A 21,212-nucleotide genomic window follows, 5' to 3' on the forward strand; every position below is an offset into this window, starting at 1 on the left:
TGCGGGATCTTGTGCGCATAAATTTATCTTATTCTCCTCCAACATCTTTGAAGTACACACTCAGCTACCTGGCTGTAAAAAAGTGAAACCCCTTTTGAAAAGCAGAGGCAAGACTCACGTGCCGTCCTCATTGCTCCTGTAGAAGACCATGAAGGGGTCTGACTTTCCAAAGAAGTCCTTTTTATCCAGTTTGTTGGCACAAAACTGCATGGTAGCGTAATCCTTTACAGAGAGGGAAAAGCAGGAAGAGAAACAGGGAGTCAGACTACAAACCAGAGGGGCACATTGTAAATCCATGCTCCTGCCACTGTTTGCCTCCTGTTTATTTATACACAATGTGTGCCGTGATATAAAGGCACTGAAGCACCAAACAAAAGCACAGTGCTTATTGAATCCTAATAGGTGCAGAGCAAATCCAGCCAGTGGGCTCTAGTTTCCAAAACCTGCATTCATTTCCATTTCTTCATTATGCAACTCCTGCATAACAAGCGTGGATGGGATATCAAATTGAAAATACCTTGTCGCACTGAATATAATCATAGTAACAGTATGAGAGACCATGCAGAAGCACAAAAATGGATTCTGAAACGCTGCACATGGAGGAGGGGGCTGTGTACAGAAAGGATGTGGAGGGTGTGAGAGCAGCTAATGATACATTAGAAAGGCTGGTATTACCATAATTATACTCATTTAGCAGCATTTCAATGTACGCTGCCATTACAAGCACAATGAGCATGGCCTGTAATACTCTTGATTCCATATAGTGTCCCTGCTGTCCAGGTAGTCTCACTGTAGAATAATAAGCCAGCACAATGAGCTGGCTGGACAGAACCGTCTCCCCGTCAGGAAATACACAGCAGAGCATCACCAGCATTATCTCATTCCCGCTTTTTTTTTTTTTTTTAAACCCACAGCATATGGAGTATCTAACCATCCCTATATTGTGCAAGATGTGGAGTGTGAAGAATCCAAGTCTTCAACTGGCAGATACAAGAGCTGTTTCTACCCTGCTGCTCTCCAGGGCTTTTAGAAGTACAGCTATTAGATCTGAATCAGCATGGTGCTGCTGGGCATCGATCGCTTTGACCCACATCAGTGTGCTGTGCTCTGCCTCTGACCTGCCTCTCAGTAACCCCTTTCACATCACTTTATGCCTCGGACACAGACATGACCCAGACAAGCCTCTACCTCTCTGAGGCAACTGCTGAGAGAACAACAGCTTCATGATTCACTGTAAAGAATCTCCTCGGAGTTCTCTCCTTGAGCTTCCGGCGTTATTGTTTCTAATCAAAACTGTGAAGTTGTTGAAAACAGATGGAAAGTAAAGAGCTGATTAAAAGAGTCAGTGGTGGCAGCGTGATTCAGAGCTACCCATTTTCATTCCCTTCTGTCATTTCAAGTTATATTCTGTGATACTACAAGGTAGGTAGCACGGTAATGGAAAATCGTCTTTTTCCAATTTGCCTAGTGGGATACCAATCGTCTAAAATGCAGAGCCATCCACTCTGCAGTTTATACCAGAAGTGTGTCAAGTTCCCCCTTGATGGCGTTTCACACCAACATCTAATTTGCCACATTTCCACCGTGGCTCGTTTGTGGATTTACAAAATACAACACACACTGTTTAGGTTATTTTTTGAAACCCTTAAAACTGAAGCATTCCATAATTGTCCTGCTTAGCCCCGACCCGGCCGCTACATCCACTATCATGGCGACACAGTGCCTTAAGCCTTCATTAGGAGCAGATAACACATACACACTTTGGTAACTCGCAGTGTTCTCTCATTAAGTGGGAAAAAAGGCAGAACATTCATTTCAGCCACTGAGGTTTAGGAGCAGCAGGGGAATACTGACTGCAGTCTATCCGTTTCTCTGCTCCACCATGATATCGCTGCATGGTGTTAAGAGGCAGAGCAATGCTCGCGCACGCACACAGACACACATGCGCACACACACAGGACTCGTTTTCAGAGATGTATGAAGCAATTCAGACAATGACTGCATTTGTATTACATGTGCTTGTGACACCCTCAGGATCACCTGCAATAGGGAATCATCACATGAATCAAGAAGTTTCTGTGATTCAGAAATTAACACATTTTATTTGTATGCTTCCTGCTTCGCTGCATCCATTCAGGTGTCGATTATGACTGCACGCCTCAGGTGAAGCATGTCTGTCAACAGTTTTACATGCATGAAAAAAATCAAAACAAACAGAAACAAAGCTGTGTTCCATTTTCTGATAAACTCGCTTGAAGGAAAAAAACGTTACACAATCCAAAATGTCAACTGTTATTAGGCTCACAGTGAAATATCAGAATAGGTGGCTGGGATGATGAGACAAACATGCATGTATGTATGTCTTCAAACAGACCCATGACACTGCTCTGAACAGGCAAGACCAAAGACTCACTGTGGTGTACTGCTGTCATGTGTAAAATGTCGTGTGGTTTCCTTAGATTGAACTAAACCAGAACTGCAGCTTGAGTGTTGGGTAGATGTGAGGGGAAGACAGCACTGCTCCGCATGTAAATGCAGGTGGGAAAGAACCAAAATCAAGATTAAAGAATCCTATGTGACAAGCCAAGTCAATTAAGGATCCAGAGGGTTGCAGAGGAAGGTATTTCAACTACCTGGCTGAGCAAATTCACCGCCTCTCTCAGGAGAGAGATTAAGAATTTGTCGCCTCGCCTTAGCAGAGACTAAATCAGTTTCTGGCTTCGACACAAACCCTCTCCTCCATGAGTCTTATTTCTTGTTGTCCATGTCTCATTCATGTTCCAGTCTTTGAGCCATACCCACAATCCCTTTTGATATTTTGTATTCTACATTTTCCGGGTCTCTTTTTGTAACATGTGTTCCTCAGCTTTAGTTAGGTCCTATTTTATTGTGTAACCGTTTTCCTATAGTGTCTTTGTTTGCTTTACCTCCTGTCTTTTTATTTTTCCCTCCATTTTGTGTGCTCCCCTGTGTCTGTTAGTTAATCAGTCCTCACCAGCCTCAGCCCTGTCCAACGTGTCCCAATTGCATGTTCACACCCAGTACATATCATCTGGCTTTCTAACCACGAATAAGTAAAATAAAAATAATCCTTGCAGGTTTTCCATTCCATTGGACATGGTTTTCAGAGTAAGACGTGTCACCTGGTAACAATTCCAGACGGCAATAACTCTCTAACTGTAGGGTCTTCAGACTTTTAAATCTTCTTTTTCTCAACGTTTCCTTATCGTTCTGTACCTCCAACCTGAGGTACGCTGGGTTAAGTTCTGCGTAAACACTGCAGGTCTGGAGTGACATGTCAGGACTGTGTCTCTCTAATTGAGTCTGGAAGGGAGGAAATGGTCATTTACACCAGAAATGAGCATTTGCATTTATATTAGAAAATCGCCTCTTCAGGTGGTGCTTTGCAGATCCGGGCAGTCCTTCAACAACTGTGAGCATCAACACTTCAGTCCAGGAGGATCGAATCAGAAATCATGGCAGTCACATTATCAGCATGTTGTCTGTGTTTCAGTGTAGCCGAGGAGTCTTTATTTGACTGGAAAGAGAATATTCTGTTTTTGAAATGTGTATACAAATGCTTTTGACTCCACATGTATGGCAGAGAGTTTCATATCAGATGCAACATTAGAGCATCATAAAACAGTACAGGGTGGAAGCAGCTGCTTTATATGCTGGGAGGGAGGCCAGTTGTTCTGTCCAATATGTCTTACTACTTTCTCCTGCTCCACTGGCAGAGCTCTAACATGATTGTTTACTGTCTTCATTTATCTACGTGGAGAGAAAGCCAATGGGCATTAGGACACAGGTTATTAACAAGGACTCATGGATTAACAGGCCACACATCAGAGGAAATGTCGGTTATAGTGATCAGAATGAATGCAGCCTCATTAAATAGCAATTCACACTCATAGCATAGTCACTATGTACAGAATTTCCCAGTGACAGATGCAACTGCAAAGAGACGCGCCGTATCTTGCTGGTTTAATGGCGACATTTATGATACAATACATTTTATGGAAGTCGAAGCTATTAAACAGCCCACTTCGCTTCCGCAGGCATGTTCACATTGTTAAACGTGCATTATGTGATTAACACAAAGTGCGCCACATCTCTCCTCTGTAGCACATTCAACTGCACACTGGCATGTTGCAATCTATCAGCAAGAGTGAATCTCTCAACCCAGCTCAGATTCAGTAAGTGCACATCACCCAAAAAATAAATAAGCATAAACCTACTTTGAAAGCAAATGGGAAAAAAATTTGCTCGTTAAAAAAGGTTTGGACTTACTCTGCAGTTTCCTAGCTCCTCGGCAGATAAGATGATGTTGCCACATTTTTTCCCAGGTATGCCACTGTGAAAAATAAGATAGACATCATTCACTCCAGCGTAAACGGTTATCCACACAATAATAACGGTTAAGCAAGTGGCATAGAAATGGACTTCTCAGCTGGTTTCAGTGGTTATCTCAGCAGCAATTCTTACCAAGGTTGCTTAACTCAAAAGGTGCCATTGATAACATTTGAGTTCTCTGGTAAATAAGAACAAAACATCCACAGAGCTTTAAGAAACGTGTGGGGAAAAAATATTCCTTTCCACTAAGAATATTGGGACAGTAAATGTTTCATTTAAAAATGTTTCCAGAGGTAAGAAATGACTGTATTGCCTATGTCTGTGTGAGGTTACTTTTTAGCCTCTAAAAAGGCTTGTAGTCCAACGACGCGGACTACTTAAGATGTCTGTGTTTTGATAGCGATGAAGAGTCCTCAGAGTTGGCAGTGGAAATTGAATAAAATTTGCTCAGTTTGAAAGTGTTTGACAAGCTTCAAAAATCGAAGTAACAAGACAAGGGTAACGACCGTCCCAAGTTTTTCTCATTGATGTCATCTGAAGGAACTTCAAGGCTTTAACGGTTACACCCAAACTCCAGCTACCACCTGCTAGCTGGCTAAAGCCAACAGTCGCTAGTTAACGTTAGCTCCCTCAGAGCTGGTTCTGGGTCTTAACTTTATACATTTTCAACACCAGTTTCAATCTGGATGCACAATAAAAAAACAAACATGTTGAGTTAGTGTGGGTCTGTACCATATTGTATAGAACACATTCCTATATCCCTATATAATACTATCTGACAGCCATCGACGTTACCTGTTTCAGCTAAATCCTCGATAAAATTACAATTTAGCATCTTAACAGAAGAATTACCAGCATCATTACCACATGTGGTCTCACAGGCTACATTATTGAAATGGGGAAAAATAAAGATCAAATCTGAGCTGCATTGACATTAGAAGCACAAACATCCGTTTAATTTCCCTCAAACAATGTAAAATCAAACGGCATAGTGGAGAGGATTTAGCAGTCAGTGGGTAAATGCAATACTTACTGAAAGTAACCTAAATCTGTACATAGCTAATGCTACATTAGTCAAGCATGACAGGTTGATTACTTGGCATGATATGAATACGCAGGTTTTTCTCCAGACTGGCAACCACTTTACTAACAGTACTGCTGGGTGAATGAGTCAGGAGAGTGTGCTAGCAAGTACCGTTATTAGTAGCAGCTATAGCTGCACCAGAGGAGCACTTCAGTTTCATACGTCCCCTCCATGAAGCCCAAGGAATTTCCACTAGAGAACGAGCCAGGCACTCAAATAATTCAAGGTTCATGAGTTTTTCTGCAGTTCATCCATGTTTCTGCTGCCTTCACCGCCCGACTCACGTTGTGGAGGCAGCTGTAACCAAACTCCTGCTTTTCTGCAGTCACACTTCATTTCAGACTGATGACACATACCTCTTGCTTTTTTTTTTTTAAACATGAAATTGCAGCCCTCCAGTAAGTCAATACAGTAAATGGAACATTAGATTAACAGTTTGGCAGATCTACTTATTTTGGTTTCACTGATGTAACGGAATCAAAAACATAAATATCAATATAGACTTTCACTTTTGTTTGTTATTACAATGTGGAAGATAACTGCTGAGACACAGACATCGACCATGCTGAGCCTTTAAAGCTCCTCAGGTCTGCAGTTGTGTACTGCTGATTCCCGCTCCAACAGAAGATGAAGACCTATCATATACAGTAAGACTCAGTAAGAGAGAGTCCCTGCATATCTGTGTTTCTATAAATCACAGCAGCTTGCCAATCCAATGGGGTCAGACAGAAATAGACAAAGTCGCCCCAGGCTGTATTTTTTGAAGCAGAACTATATATATATATATATATATATATATATATTTTTTTTTTATTTTTTTTTTTTTTTTGTCCCAATCTCACCAAGTCTGAGCTGAGCGTCCACTGAAGCTGTGAGGAGAAGGCACAGCCCATTTCACCCAACACAGAGCAACACAGCACTTTCCAATCATACAGCAGCTCTCCAGCTGCTGACACTCATGTCATCTTCACCGATAAAGAAGGAAATTACACAGGAGTCAAGCTGTGGCCTTAGCTGGAGCCCAATCATTAGAAGGTCAGCCTTGCTGCAGATCCTCATCAAGCTGTGACGGTGGATCTGACTGGCAGAACTGCTTGACTCCATACTTTTAAATGGGGGTTAGACTTTGACTACAGCAGCTGAAACTTGCATTATTTAGATCATCTAAGGACAGAAATGGCTGAATATAATGGGGACATCTTTTCCTCATGCTTATCTGACTGTGCAGGAAATGTATAGGGTGGTTTTTCGTTTTTTTCCATTCAGCTTTTTTGACCAATTCTCAGGTTTCCAGGCTCATTAACACATGAATTGAGCTTCCCTGGTGCATTAAGTCTGACCAGTCTTAAAATATCCACTGTCCAAAGCATCCAACTGGAGCTGTTCCCTATCTGCCAAAAAGGACCATTGTTGCCTTTTAATGAGGCAAAATATAGATGAAGCCATCACGCCCTCAGAGGGCAGGCGCACCTCATTCTCAGCTTCTGCCTTCAAGCTCCAGGGAGATCAATCCCAAGGTGAATTAACTGTCCTTGAATTATTGATGTTTCACTCCAAGTCTCCACAGCACAGTTTGATGGCACCTCAAAGAGCCAGTAAATCCCTCACCAACGCCAGCAGAAATACTCCACCAGTCAGGTTATTTTCCTCAGGTCAGGATAATGACCAGTAGCCTCCATTCACAGGAAATGAGACCCGGTAAAACAGCTCCATACAAGTTGAGACGCACCGCCCTAATCTACCCTCTGCTACTGCTGAGACAAGAGCGGTTACCAAAAGGGCAACAAGCATGCATTATTGAGGATTTTTTTCCCCCCTGACAATTATCTGAAGAGTGAGCAAACACTCAATGGATTAATACAGTTCCTGTCTTACTTCTGTGACTTCTTATTACCTAGGAATTCTTCTGCTACAACTGAAATGTGACTGCTGGTGATATGAAGTCTCCTGCATCAAGAGGCCTCATTGGCTCGGCGCTCATTCACTGACGGGTTCCTCAGCAGGGAAACGCTTTGATGATGAAATGAAGTGAAATGTGCTGCTGTGGTCGCTCCTGCGCTACCTGTTCTGAACAAGGCCCACGGACTGACTGATGTGAGGAACTGGATCGCTTTAATCAGCCGGCCGTGTAAATGTTTGTCCTCTTCGTCTCCACTGATTCTGACGCTGCGTTTGAATATTCAAAAGACTCCAGTCATCAGGGGACTGAACAGTGGAGCGATTTCAGGCTAGGCAGCATCTGTCTACACATCAATGTTACAGCACCGTATGTAAATCTGTATACAGTACAGTGTTTGTTGTCATGTCCGGCTGTGTATTACTGTATCTCCTATGACACTCAATAGAATGTCTGAATGTTGAGGATGACGTGGCTACACTCGTACAATTAGAAATCAGGCTGTACTATGAACTGTATTATTACCAGCTGTTACATTTGACACAAAGCAGTGTTGATTACAGGTACACTCTCCAATTATATCAAACACACAAAGTCACCGTAATTAGGCTGTTTTTCATACAGGTTGACGCATTTATGAGGTGGAAAAAAATAGAAATATTTTGTAATGTTTAAAAAAAAAGTGATTAAAAAAAATTCAGGATCTGACTGGTGATTTGGATCCACTGCAAAATGAACTGGGTCTGGGTCTTCCTTGGCCCATGTTGTAGCTCTCCACCAAGTTTCATGATGATTGGCCCAATAGATGTAGCACAATCCTGCTGTATATATATATACATATATATACTGTGTATATATACACATATATATACTGTGTATATATACACATATATATACTGTGTATATATACACATATATATACTGTGTATATATACACATATATATACTGTGTATATATACACATATATATACTGTGTATATATACACATATATATACTGTGTATATATACACATATATATACTGTGTATATATACACATATATATACTGTGTATATATACACATATATATATACTGTGTGTATATATACATATATACTGTGTGTATATATACATATATACTGTGTGTATATATACATACATACTATGTATATATATACATATATACTGTGTGTATATATACATACTATGTATATATATACATATATACTGTGTGTATATATACATACTATGTATATATATACATATATACTGTGTATATATACATACATACTATATATATACTGTATATATATGTATACAGTATATATATACTGTGTATATATATATTTATATATATACTGTGTGTATATATATTTATATATATACTGTGTGTATATATAGTGTATATATGTATATATACACACATATATATACATATACATATATATACATACAGTATATACATATATACACACATATATACACATATATATACACACACACATATATATATACATATATATACACACACACACACACACACATATACATATATATATATACTGAGTGTATTTTTTTTTTTAACAGAAAAAGGTTATAAAGGTCTATAAGCAATTTCCTGAGGAAAATAATGAGAATTCACAAAATCATTCCTGATTTTAATAAAAAAAAAAGTGTCATCACAAATTCCCAGATCTGTCCTGAAATTTAATTAGTTCTTGCTTGGCTCATGCTTCATCCCTCCATCAAATTTTTATTTTGGCCCAGTAACCCTGCAGACAGGCAAACACAGAATCAACACCAGCACACAAGTTTAGGTCAACATCAACAGATGTTCATGTCTAAATCGTTACTGCTGCTGCCTCCGGCAAACAGCTGCTGTCAGTCACTGCAAGCCTCTGCACAAATACCATCTTTATAGGATTTAAGACATCTTCAAAAAAAATAAATATAATTAAATTCCTGTTTGTTTTTTGGACTAACTTGATGGTATAACAACTTCTTTAATATAAGTTGCACATACAAGTTTCAGCTCAGAAGTTTGTTGAACTTAAATTAAATACTTGGGTAAAGTTTTCTTCCACAGCATAAACCAGAGGTTGTACATTTCACGCCGCAAAGCAGAGGAAGCGCAAAGCCAGTTGAGGGGACAGGGATGTCATGAGTCCCTGCAGTTTGTTCACAGCATCGTAGCATGAAGTTAGCTTTGTATTTATAAAGATACAATTTTTTTTTTTTTTAAATCAAACAAAAATCACAAGCAATGATGTTCTCAAAACTCCATTATAAATATCCCATCGTGAGTTGGCTGAAGGCACCCGTGGCGATGCTGTGAGAATACTTCTCTGAGGCTCCCCATGGTGATCCAGGCCCCCAGGTGTGATAAGACGCTCAAAAATAAATAGAAGAATTATGACCAATGTTTTGTTTTGTTTTTTAAATTCTTTTAGCTAAGACATGAACACTGTCTCTCTCCTTCCCTCTCACCCACACACACTGCTATTGTCCATTTCGACCCAACTCATTACAGTTTCTTGTCACAAGGTCACAGTTTTATGTTTTTTAATGTTAGCTTTGGGACATAAGTGTCATAATCCCGCCTGGACTTTGTGTGTATCTGCTTAGTAGCTTTGGTTTGAACTTCAGCTGAGGACACAGAGTTTTGGATTGTGGACCTGTTACAAGCTTCCCTCATGATTTATTCATCTTCAAACATTTATTCCTCTGTGTTTTGTTTTGTATCGTTGTAATTATTTCCTGTTTTATTTTGATAGCGATATGCTCCTTTCATGTTTAGTTTCACTTCCTGCTTTTAGAGTTTTACCTCCTTTGTTGTGTGTGCTCACCTGTCTGTTCTTTTCATGAAAGTTTCTTACGCTTCTTTACTGGGATCTTTTCTGAATGTTGCAGTTTTTTCAATGAATTTTGGTTCCATAAACCTGTTGCCCTCTGTTTGTGTCCGTCTGCTTGACAACACAGGAATCGTCATAGATCCCAGTGAACAAGGTGGTCTAGGTGGTCCGACTGCATCAGAACCTTTGAAGAATTAAATATTGAAGCACTTGTGCTATGCTATTCATCAGTTAAATTAAAAATCTGCGGCTGAGAGGAACAGTCGTGAGGAAAGTACCATTCTGCAGAAGCAGTAACGACATCTCAATTGAGCAGACACATTGAATGGAGTTTTGATGAGTTCCTTGTTCATGGAAGACCGATGAGTCTGTTATCGTCATAGCTTCAGTGAATGATTAATGGCTTTTAATAAAGCCAACTTCTGGCAACGCAAGTGAATAGTGACTGCACTAACCATTAGGTTAAGTGCTGTGATACTCAAGACTATTGGAATTCTCCATCATCTACAGTATATGCCCTCCCAGGTTAAGAAAGCTGCCTTAAATCTCAGTAAACCTCACAGTTACAGGCTCATTAGCATTTTGTTAGTGAGGCCGGCTCTTCTGCTGCTCTTCCTTTTCAGAAACCCAGATGTTGGCTGTGCGATATGACCTCAAGTCAATGTCACACTTAAAATGAGGAGGAGAGCTGCCTGAAACAAGTATTAGTACAAAAAAAGATGTTGCTTTTGGGAGGAGGGCATGGGTACGTCTTGGAATAATAAATACATTAGTCTTGAGGAAAAGGTTAAAATGCCTTTAACCACATTAGCAGGTTCTATATGTCAATTGTGGGTCAAAATTTTTTTCTTTGACACCTTTCATCGCCCAGCCTTCTACCTGAGAGGCAATTTAACCTTTTTCTAAAGATGAGTGCCTTTCATTTTCTCCCGTTTTCTTAGGTTCTATCCAAACCTTTCTGAAAGAGCACCGTCTTTCATGTTATACCTTGATGAACTCTAATTTTATACACTTAGATGCTGTCTTTTTTTGTCCTGGCAGTTCTCTGACAAGGTCTCCATTAAAGAAGAAAGTATTAACTAGCAAGCCAGGGTCAGTGAGAGAGCATTTAATTGTTGGTTTTTGATACCTTTTTTATTTAATCGCCCAGATATCATAATCTTGATTTACAGATGCAGGATTTGGAAAAAATCGATTATCAAAAGGGAAGTAAAATTCATTATCATTAGTCATGTTTAATTAAAAAACATATTGAAATGATAATTGTTTTCTAATGTCTGTAGAATACAATTTGCTGATATTTCAGCAAGTAATGCACCTCCTGTGATTTAGATTTTGGCACTGGGCTGCACTGTGATTGAAAACATCTGATTAATTGGTCAGCCCTGTGTTGATTCTGGATCATTTCTATTCTTCTCAATTTCAATTCAAGTATGACTAATTGCCCAGGACAAAAACAAAAGGTCATGAAGAAAAGAAACAAGGAGAGAAAGAGGGAGGGAGAGAGAGAGAGACAGAGAGAAGAAAGAGAGACAGAGACAGAGACAGAGAGAGAAATGAAACAGGCCATCAGAGCAGCAGCACAGTGGCTTCGAGAGAAATGGACCCAAGAATTCTCTCAGCTCACTCAGCAACAGAACGATGCCCACAACTGTCTTGACAGATTCGCTGTTTGATCAACTGCATAGAAAGAGATCAAGCAGCATATTTCAGCATCACAATTACGAGACCAAAGTTATGATGCCGCTGTTCTGCAGAATACCAATGAGAATACAGGGTCCGTCTCTTTTCCGGCAAAGAGATTTTTCAAATTATTTACTCCGCCAAAATAAACAAGCAAGCATCGGAGATGATTGTGGATGACACATTATATTATGGATATTCAAGTTCTATGTATGGCTTTTATATCCACCCCATCCAGAGGCAGCTGCTGTTAGGAAATGGTGATTCACATTGCCTGTATTCTGCATTACCTATCAGTGTGGCGGCGCGGAGACTGGATGCTGGTGAGATTAAAGTCCAAAGAGGGAGAAGGAAGCAATTGTTGATGCGACTCACATTATGTCATTAGGATGAGGAATGGTCTTGATATTTAACAACGCTGCAACGTGTCACGCATATGAGAGAGGGGGGAGGGTTATCTGCTCAACAGTATATGAGTGAGAGCTAAAGAAGAAGAAAATGACCTTTTTTCTTTTCTTTTCTTTTTTTTTTTACAATGCAGCTGTTGCAGGGTGGGGTTTACTGCAGACTGCAGTGTTGTCATGCTAAGAGGAGTCTTACCTTGCAATTTCACACCTGGATGGGGATAAGCAAATTATTTCATTTGAGATGACACACAAAGAAATTCCACAACAAAGTGAATGATTGTGACTGCACAGAGGAGTGATTTAATGGAGTTCGGATCAGTGAATCTCATCTGGTGGACAAGGAGCTCAGGTTAAATGAATAAATCTGACTGGTTTGAGTTGAGGCAAAGATCAACAGAGATGGAGGTGTTTGCTGTGCCGCGGTAAACGTTTGGGGCAGTGGGCAGATCACAGTTGAACAGAATTAGACATGGCTGCCAAAACTCTACGTGGGATAAAATGGGATTATACCACTAATCCCTTTGATCTTCATACACCGATAAGCATCCTTAATCCCTCACCTCACCAGGATTTAAAAAAAAAAAAAAAAAAAAAAGAGGATGGAAAGTGCACAAGCTAATTAAAAAAAAAAAAAAGGACACCAAAATATCTATAGCAGTTGTGTGAGAGGGAAAGAGAGCTGCTTCCTACGGGTGCTGCGAGAAGAGCTGATGTTTGTAGCTACAGGCATCCTGTGCTAAGCTCTCTGAAGCTTTGTTCAAATGAGCACAAAGCAAGTAAGTAGAGCAAAAAAAATATGCTGCAGAAAAATCTGGGATGGATACACAAAAGAAGCAAGAATGTTTGCTTTTACACCAAAGAAAATGGTGTATAAAAACACATTAGTATCACCAACATGGTATCCTTTCACTCCCTTTTGTAGTAAGTTATGTAACCGTGGAGTCTGAGGTTCTCCCATAGATGTATAATTACCATCATGGTAATCTCAGTGAATGACACTTTTATTTTATGAGATTTCTTTTGCCTCTCAGTTCTGAAAACTATGAAGAGTAAATACACAATTTAATTTGTACTCGCATTTTACAAGCGTGTAATGATGTAATGAGACGGTTGCTGACATTTTGATTACATGAATTATAGCTCATAACGAGTCTCGATAATAAATGAGGTATTCATCAGCCACCTGCAAGCAAAAAATTGCTTGTTTTGACAGCCAACGAGAAGATTAGAAGTCATCAATCAGTGAGAAACTTTCACTCTCAGCCTGAAGAGAGAAACTGCTCAAAGTCGTGACAGCGAGTTCACTTCCTGCCAAACGAGAGAGCACCTTTTCTGGAGGAAATAACAAGCCCATTTCAATTGCAGAACATCCTTCTCTGTCTGAGGCCAAAAGAGGTGCTCAGTTTGCTTTGTAATTACACACAGTACAAGCCACATTTATCCCACTTTCTCACTGAGGCTTCAAATCAAAGCAGACTCTTCTCTCGGTTATCCAAGTGGTGCCATCAGGCCACAGCACCTTTAGCTCCCTCACCTCGCTGCTGGGCGCTTAACGTGTAATGGAATTCATATCATGTTACCCAGGGTTGCCTTGACCTCCTCGGTGGTGCTTACCGTTGACTATGGATTGCAATCCATGCTCTGACAGATCCTTTTGGGTGGCTGAATAGATTAACAACATGGGAGTGTTAAACTGGGCCACATTCAGAGGGTTTCTCACCTTTCCAGGAGATGGAAGTGCATGACCATGACAGAAGGTACAAAAACACTCTCTCTTCTGTGTTCAAAAACAAATCAGCTGAGCTTATCTGCAGAGGAAAAACCTCCGCTGCCCTTGCCTGCTCTTGCAACCCCATTATCAATGTGAGAACTAAAATCCATTGCCTTATTATCTACAGAGCTCTAAAAACCAAGACCTTTAACAACCACAGTATACATTAAACAGACTGCTTCTTTTCAGGGAGAGATTTTTAGATTTTGTGTGTCTCTGAAGTCCTTGAAGCGTAAACACAATAATTCAAGTGAATGTCAAAGTAAGAAGATGTGGGGAAGAAACGCCAAAAAAAAAACAAAAAAAAAAACAACTCAGTTTCACTGGACTAAAAGGGCTCTTACACAATCAGCACCGCTGGGGTTAACCACACCTAAGCAGGGATACACATTATTAGAGAGGAACCCTTGTTAGTGTTCAGCCTAGGAGCCCAAATTGGCATTTAGCGAGGCAGCAGATCGCTCTAATTGTGTGTGATGTCCCAAGGCAGAAGATGCTGATTACTGTAATCTAAAGCACTTCACCTCCCAGTTCAGTAACAGAGGCAAACTCGGAGCTATATACTGTACCGACTTCCCTTCCTCCATGTAAAGTACCAGGGAAACTAATAATCACTCCCCCTCATTATTTTCTGTTTTACCTTAAAGGACCTTATTAAACAACAGCTCTTGTGGTGCTCTGGGTTTCAACTTCTGCTGAGTCATTCATACAAATTAACGCAGTCGTTTGATGTTGGGAGCTTGACATTATAAAGATGTATTTGACCTTTTCTATTAATTATGAATGTTGTGTGCCGTTGCATTTTTCATAAGGTTATGTAAAAAAAAATCTATCATTCAGACAGAATTCTGTCTCCACTCTCTAACTGACCATTCAGAAAAGTCCTCGGAGATTGGCCAGTCATTGCTTAGCAACAGTAACTAGGCGTGGCGTGCATTCATGTGATGGTGAACTAATTGGGCTAATCAGTGTCTGGGAACTCTCCAGTGGCCCATCATGTTGCAATGCAGCTGAGATGATGAGATGATTTATTCGGAAAAGAGGCAGAAAAAAGTCATTACTGGTTAATGGCAAGTAATTTTTAAATAATCAATGTCTTGAATAACATTTTGTGACCACACATGTAATACTCAACATGGAATTAATGGCAACTGCTGTGTAGAGTGAGCCAGATGACCTTTAAAAGTTTGTTTTACCTTCATTAACCCTGTGACTGATAATACAGAGATGTCTCGCTTAAACAATGCAACTCATTTTGTCAGTGGCATCCATGTTTTGCCCACTTGACGTGAGCTCATGAACACATCGCAAGTTGCAAACGCAGATTTTCTGACATTACATGAATGCAGCAAATGTCTGTATTCCTCCACATGTTGAAGTTGTGAGGAAGAGTTTGGATGATTTAGTTGCAATCAGCAGCTCAACGAGTCCCAACTAGAAGGTAATCGGCGCGCGGGCACCTCCACCAAGGTGATGTGACATCACCTGATCTGGATCCCACTCTAAAATAGAATCCATGCCTCCAAACCAACAATCTGTTGTCTATCAAATTAAATCAAAATACATCCGCAACTTTTTGAGTTATCACACAAAGACAGTCCTATGTTGGTGGTCACATCGATGTAGGTAATCATAAATCACCACACCGAACTGCCAGGGGGCGGAGCTTAATGAGTCCAATGAGTTTCATATTGTCTCTAAAAAATATCATAAGCTTATAGCCTACAACAGTGCAATCAGACACCAGAGGATAATGCTCAAGGAATATCCATTCAGTAACAACGTACCTGACTCTGCCTAAATCTGAAACAGTATAGTTTCAGACATGTAGCATTTATTGTGCTGCTGTTAAATGAGATTGTGTCACACCGTTGCTGTATTTAATAGCTGGTATAAAAGTGGAGCGCAAAAAAAGTGTCCTGAATTGTGAGAGCAGATCTCTCTGTCTCTCCAGTCTGAAAGGAGGATAATATCATAAGTCAAGTCTAAACTATGACACCATTCCTGATTGAATTTGATTCAAAACTAAAAACTGTCTGCCTATATATTTTTGTGGGGAGTTGAATAAATTATTAAAATGTGTTTGATTGGACAAAAGCAGAGCCGTAACTTCATGAACATCATTATTGTTCATCATTCTGTTTGCTATTCATCATTCAACATCCGCACTTTTGTGAAGAGTGGCTTTTTAATGTGTGCAGATTCAGATTCATCCTTTAATGTTCTCTTTAGAGGTAATTCATTTTCACATTGTGTCGTTATCATGGACAGGAACACATCATAACGGCACGCAGTGTCTCAGCTTTTTAAGAGAGGGCGTGAGTACACAAAACTCCTCCTGAAGCACTCTTTTTCTGAGAGGTTATCTGTGTCTGTGAGCAGAGGGGAGGAGGGGGTGACGGGGGTCAAAGGTCAGCGCTCTGTGAGTGGTGGCAGTGTCGCTGAGGGCTGGTGAGTTGGGAGGATGGAGGCCAATTTAATGGCATTTGATTCGATTGGTGAGGATGCTGAAATAACAGGTGGTGCAGTACAGGAGGCTGGTTCAATAATACTAGCTGGGCAAACACTGTATGCTCCAACTCACACTGTACAAGAACATTTGCTACGGAGAGCAACAGCCTAGAGATCCATGTGCTCCCACAGTGCAGCCGTGGGCACCTGCAGACGACTCTGACGATTCTCAACAAAGCAGTCTGAGGTCTCCAAGGATGTTGATTTATATCATGAAGAAGAAAAAAGAGATGAAGAAGAAGCATGAGTTTTTGAAGTCGAATAAATTGTTCAGGTTGAAGAATAAGTTGTCGAAAAAGTGGTTGTTGAAGCCAGTGTTTCCCTCATTCACGTCTGGAATGATCGCATTCAACACACAGGCCTGACTGCTGACCAACCAGGCCTTACTATTTGCCAGTGATGCCAACTACTCTACGGCCAAAACATCTAAGATTCATCCAGATCATCACATGGCTGGTTGGGAGCGGCTGATCAGTCTGTGATTGGTTTCTAGGGCCAACTTCGAAGTGAATTGTGCAGCCCAAAACCCGGGTCAGAAATGGGCTGAAATGAGCCTGCTTCAGGTACGGAAGGAGTTCAACAGAAAGCAATGTTAACAGACGGTTGTTGATAGAAATAAGGTAAAAATGCACCATCTTAGCAAAGCTTTCCAGAGTACATTTCAGAAACAAAGTGTATACAATGAATTGATCATCTATCAAAGACCTAGAGCCTAACCCAGCTCTTCTTATGCCCCGGGGCAAGTCACCCTCCATCATAATCAGACTGATCTTTTACATCAACTAAATAGTGACCTGCAGGTGAAATTGTTTTCTCTACCCCACAATACATCTCACCATAAGACTCAGTGACAAAGCTCAGATTTGCTGGGAAAATTGTTTCAATGTAATCAGTTCAGCACGCAATTTCTAAAAATATTTCACAGTATGTCACTGACTATATTTCAACAAATTTCTTTATTCCCTCAGCTTGTGTGAATGCAGCCAGAGCACCCACTTCACACACTGCATTACCTGCTACAAGTGTGCAGCAGAAGGGCCCGGTCACAGCAGGCTAATGGGTTTAACATGCTAATGCTGTGCTGCACCCGTCTGCTGCAGTGTGTGGTATAATTTAACGTAGCAACAGAAAAGGTTACTGCTATCTGTATAATGAACTCCATTACCATGTTACTTATACAACCACATTACGATTCCTTCCCACAGGCCACAGACATAATCACAGCCATGAGAGCCGTGTCACTGCTGACATGTTTCTCAGTAAAAGATGCCATCCACCTGTATTAGTCAATCATTTAGCTTTGCATTTCCTCCGCATTCAGAAACTATGATAGATGTCTCTCATTAAAACCAGATTAGAAACAGAAGGATTTGTATCACGTTGTCTCTCGTAGCTCATATTCCATCCTCTGGCATATGTTTCTATCTTAATAAAGGGATGTTGGAATCCAATACATCTAACCTGACCTGTTATTTTTCCCAAGACAAATAAATCTGAAGAAATTTGCTTCCCTACATCATCGGCTCCTGCCAACAAAAGCATGATAATTTTGTTGTTACATTAAGGGGCCTCAAAGGAGTCTGTAGCCTGAAAAACATCTGCAAGCTCATGTTTATTCCCTCTCACAGATGGGTCTGGTCTCTATCCTCTTGACACATCTCCATCTGACCTGCAGGTGGACGAGGTCATCCCAACTCCTTATTTGATATAGGGTTTGACACGATGACTGACAGAGGAGAGCCATTGGGAAAACCAAGATGGTGACCGCAGTGGTCTGCGCAATATCAAGAACAACAGTCACAACAGCATTTAGACAATCTAATTACATCCAGTTGCAACTGAGAGGCTGGAGAGTAATTTTCATATTTGCACTGACCTCCTCTCTTTGACATCCGAGCTGTATAAGAATGTCGAATGCCCTGGTTTGTACAGGGTTGAAGAGATCTGTGGATACTAATATGTAAAGACTCACAATCCATGAGGGGTTCTGGTGTAGTTGAAACATAGATAAATTAAAAGGTTGATAATTGGTGTTGTGGTTTAGATGAAGTTTATGATTGAGTTTAAGTTTCAAGTAAGGGGGGGGGGCGTTTTGGTTCAGGTAAGACTTGCAGGAATCTCCTTAAAAGTCGAGATGTTTGTGTGTGCAGGGTGGGGGTGGAAAAGGAAAAAGGGCAAAAAAATACAGAGGGGGTAGAAGAAATGGAGAATGTGAAGAAAAATAGACTCCGGTGGGTGGAAGAAGGGAAAATAAATGAGAGATGAAGTGTGGAAAATAGGGAAAGAGGTGCTGATGCGCTTCTTAAGCAGGTCATTGAATGCAGTGTGTCTTGGGAGGGCTTGTTTAAGCATAGCTAACAGATTTGCTCCATCCCTGCGGGAACCACTCCTCAAAGCTCTGATGCAGAGAGGCATTGTCACGTCAGGATGCATGCCAAGGAAATGGAGCACATGGCCATCAAACAACTCCGGAGCAATCGTTTATCATAGAAGGACAGAAAACGCCATTACTCATGGATACCGATAAGCCATTCAAAAGGACAGGGTTGATTCAAAGTGTACCCTTTAATGAATGTCAACGGAATCAAAAGAAACCTTTCATGTGGACCATGCGACCTCCCTACTTAAAAGCTTGGAGGACAGTTAGCAGCAACACAAATACATGTTTTCAGAATTGCTAATTTCACTTGGTAAATTGTGCTCTGTAACGACAAACATATCATCATCATCATTGCTCTCTTCTGCAGCTAAATTGGATGCTACATCAAAGTCTCGTCTCTGCAGTGATCAAGGTGCCCGGCGAGAAGCTACAGAATCAATACTTTTGTCCATAATGTCTGCCTGGGGCTCCTGCGGATCCTGCCTGCCTCTGATGTGGGGTATGAGACCTAGTTTACTGCAGCATACTGGTGAAACTGTCTCTTGATCCTGCTCATCCTCTTATTCAGCACTGAAGGGCACCATGCACTGTAATCCACCGCCACCATTCCCTGGCAGAGCTCATGATCACACCAAAGCCTTGCTGTTCACACAAACCCCCTCATGCAGAGGCCAACATGGCCTCATACTTCATAGAGAGACATATTCACTGCACTTCACAGTCTCAAGCACAAGCTTCGTAGTTCGTCAAACCCTGCAGCTCACGCCGAAGAAGACAAAGATGACTCACAAAGCCACAAGAGTGCATGGCAGCCGAAGCTTTCAGGGTTTCATATCTCCCACCTCACGTTGAAGCAGGGTTGATGGTGTCGTGTCTCTCACACTGCCTTAAATCTACTCTCCTTGCTAGATTGCCTTGTTAATGACAGTAATTGCTTCGAGGAAGCCCCCGGTCGCGTTCAATTACCCATTCCCATCCAAGCACATGGGTCTAATCTTGCAGTCTAATGTACGATACAGATGGTTCTAGAAGGCAAACATATTCATCACTGCCTCAACTTCACTGCAATGTGTGACACCAAGCGGGAAGACCATGTCACGTTTGAAAGGGCTGAGAGGTGGCGAGGAGTTTTCATTATCTGATGATATCTGAAAATTCATTTCAGGAAAGTTCAAAATGTTTTATGTACCATCTTGAGAGAATAGCTTCTAATTTAGCTACATAAACAGATTAAAGAAGAAAACTCACCCAAGAGGCTTCTCCAGGCGACTGGCAGGAGAGCCCACGATCTCTCCCAGTGTACAGTAGACCTGTCCCAGGAAGTCCTGCCATGAAGGGGACATGGAATGGGATGGGGTTGGGACAAGGAGATATGGTAAAGAGTTAAGCTTTGTTATAATAAGCATTGTGCAGTTATAAATTAGGACATCTGAGGCAGACACGTACGTTAAAGTCGGTTGGCTTTTTCCGAGGTTGAGAAGGAGGAGGAGGAGAAGGAGGCAGGGAGAGAGACCAGGCAGCAGCAGTGACACAACAGAGCATATCATGGAACAGAAGGCACACAACTCAAATACCAGGCTGTCATCAACCAAGTGCAAAAGAAGAAGAGCAGAAGTGGATGTGTGAAAGAGTAGATAGATTGAACGGGAAGTGCAGAGGGTACAAAGTCACAGAGTCTCAAATAACAGAGAGAAAGAAGAAAAGATCACCAGAGAAGAAAAGCAGATTTAGAAGCCGTCTGTTAAAGCATGAAGGGTTTGAAATAGAACAATGCAAAAGCGTAACAATTAAAGCTTCACAGTGACAGGAGCATAATTCATGATGGAAATTTTGGTAGTATGCAAACCAAGTCCTGCAAATTTCTTAATGTATCAAAGCTTTCAGCATAAATGATAGTAACATATATTCCTTTTAATGAGCCTTGTCCCTCTCACTGTAAAATAAATGTATGTCTTTTTTTTAATGCCATCTTGGAATTAACATCTATATTGCAAAAAGCACAATTGAGCTAAGAGGGAGATGTGCTGAAAATCTTTGATAATGATGTGCAATTCTTCATTTCTCATTTAAGAAAGAAACGTAATGAGTGTGTGCCAGATGCAAATGAATCTTTGATTATTATATTATCTGCAGGAATAAAACGTAATTGAGAAACTCCAAGAGGTGGAACATAAAGTAAAATAAACAATATTTTGTCAGATGAAGCATAAATTATTCATTATTCTAAAATATATTCTAGCATTTAAATGCTATGAACATTGGTTTGCATAAAACCCAAACGCCAGGCACATGCA

General features: G+C 40.7%; 1 protein-coding gene across 8 annotated transcripts in view; it reads right to left on the reverse strand.

The window, feature by feature from the left end:
* The window catches only part of cpne5a (copine Va), a 77,565-nt gene that overhangs the window by 26,692 nt on the left and 29,661 nt on the right, over positions 1–21,212 (reverse strand). For 5 of the 8 annotated variants that reach the window (XM_086214660.1, XM_086214659.1, XM_086214663.1 and 2 more), the window contains 4 exons: positions 20,365–20,379; positions 20,167–20,243; positions 4,291–4,354; positions 119–222 (listed from right to left, as the gene is read on the reverse strand). In XM_086214660.1, the coding sequence (XP_086070786.1) occupies positions 119–222; positions 4,291–4,354; positions 20,167–20,243; positions 20,365–20,379 (260 nt within the window). The remainder of the gene's footprint in view (positions 1–118; positions 223–4,290; positions 4,355–20,166; positions 20,244–20,364; positions 20,380–21,212) is intronic. The other 3 variants (XM_086214664.1, XM_086214662.1, XM_086214658.1) reach the window with 1 other exon arrangement.

This window comes from Aulostomus chinensis, chromosome 9, assembly GCF_037954235.1.
Source record: "Aulostomus chinensis isolate RoL2024-O1b breed Wild chromosome 9, RoL_Achi_v1.0, whole genome shotgun sequence".
Classification (NCBI taxonomy): Eukaryota; Metazoa; Chordata; class Actinopteri; order Syngnathiformes; family Aulostomidae; genus Aulostomus; species Aulostomus chinensis.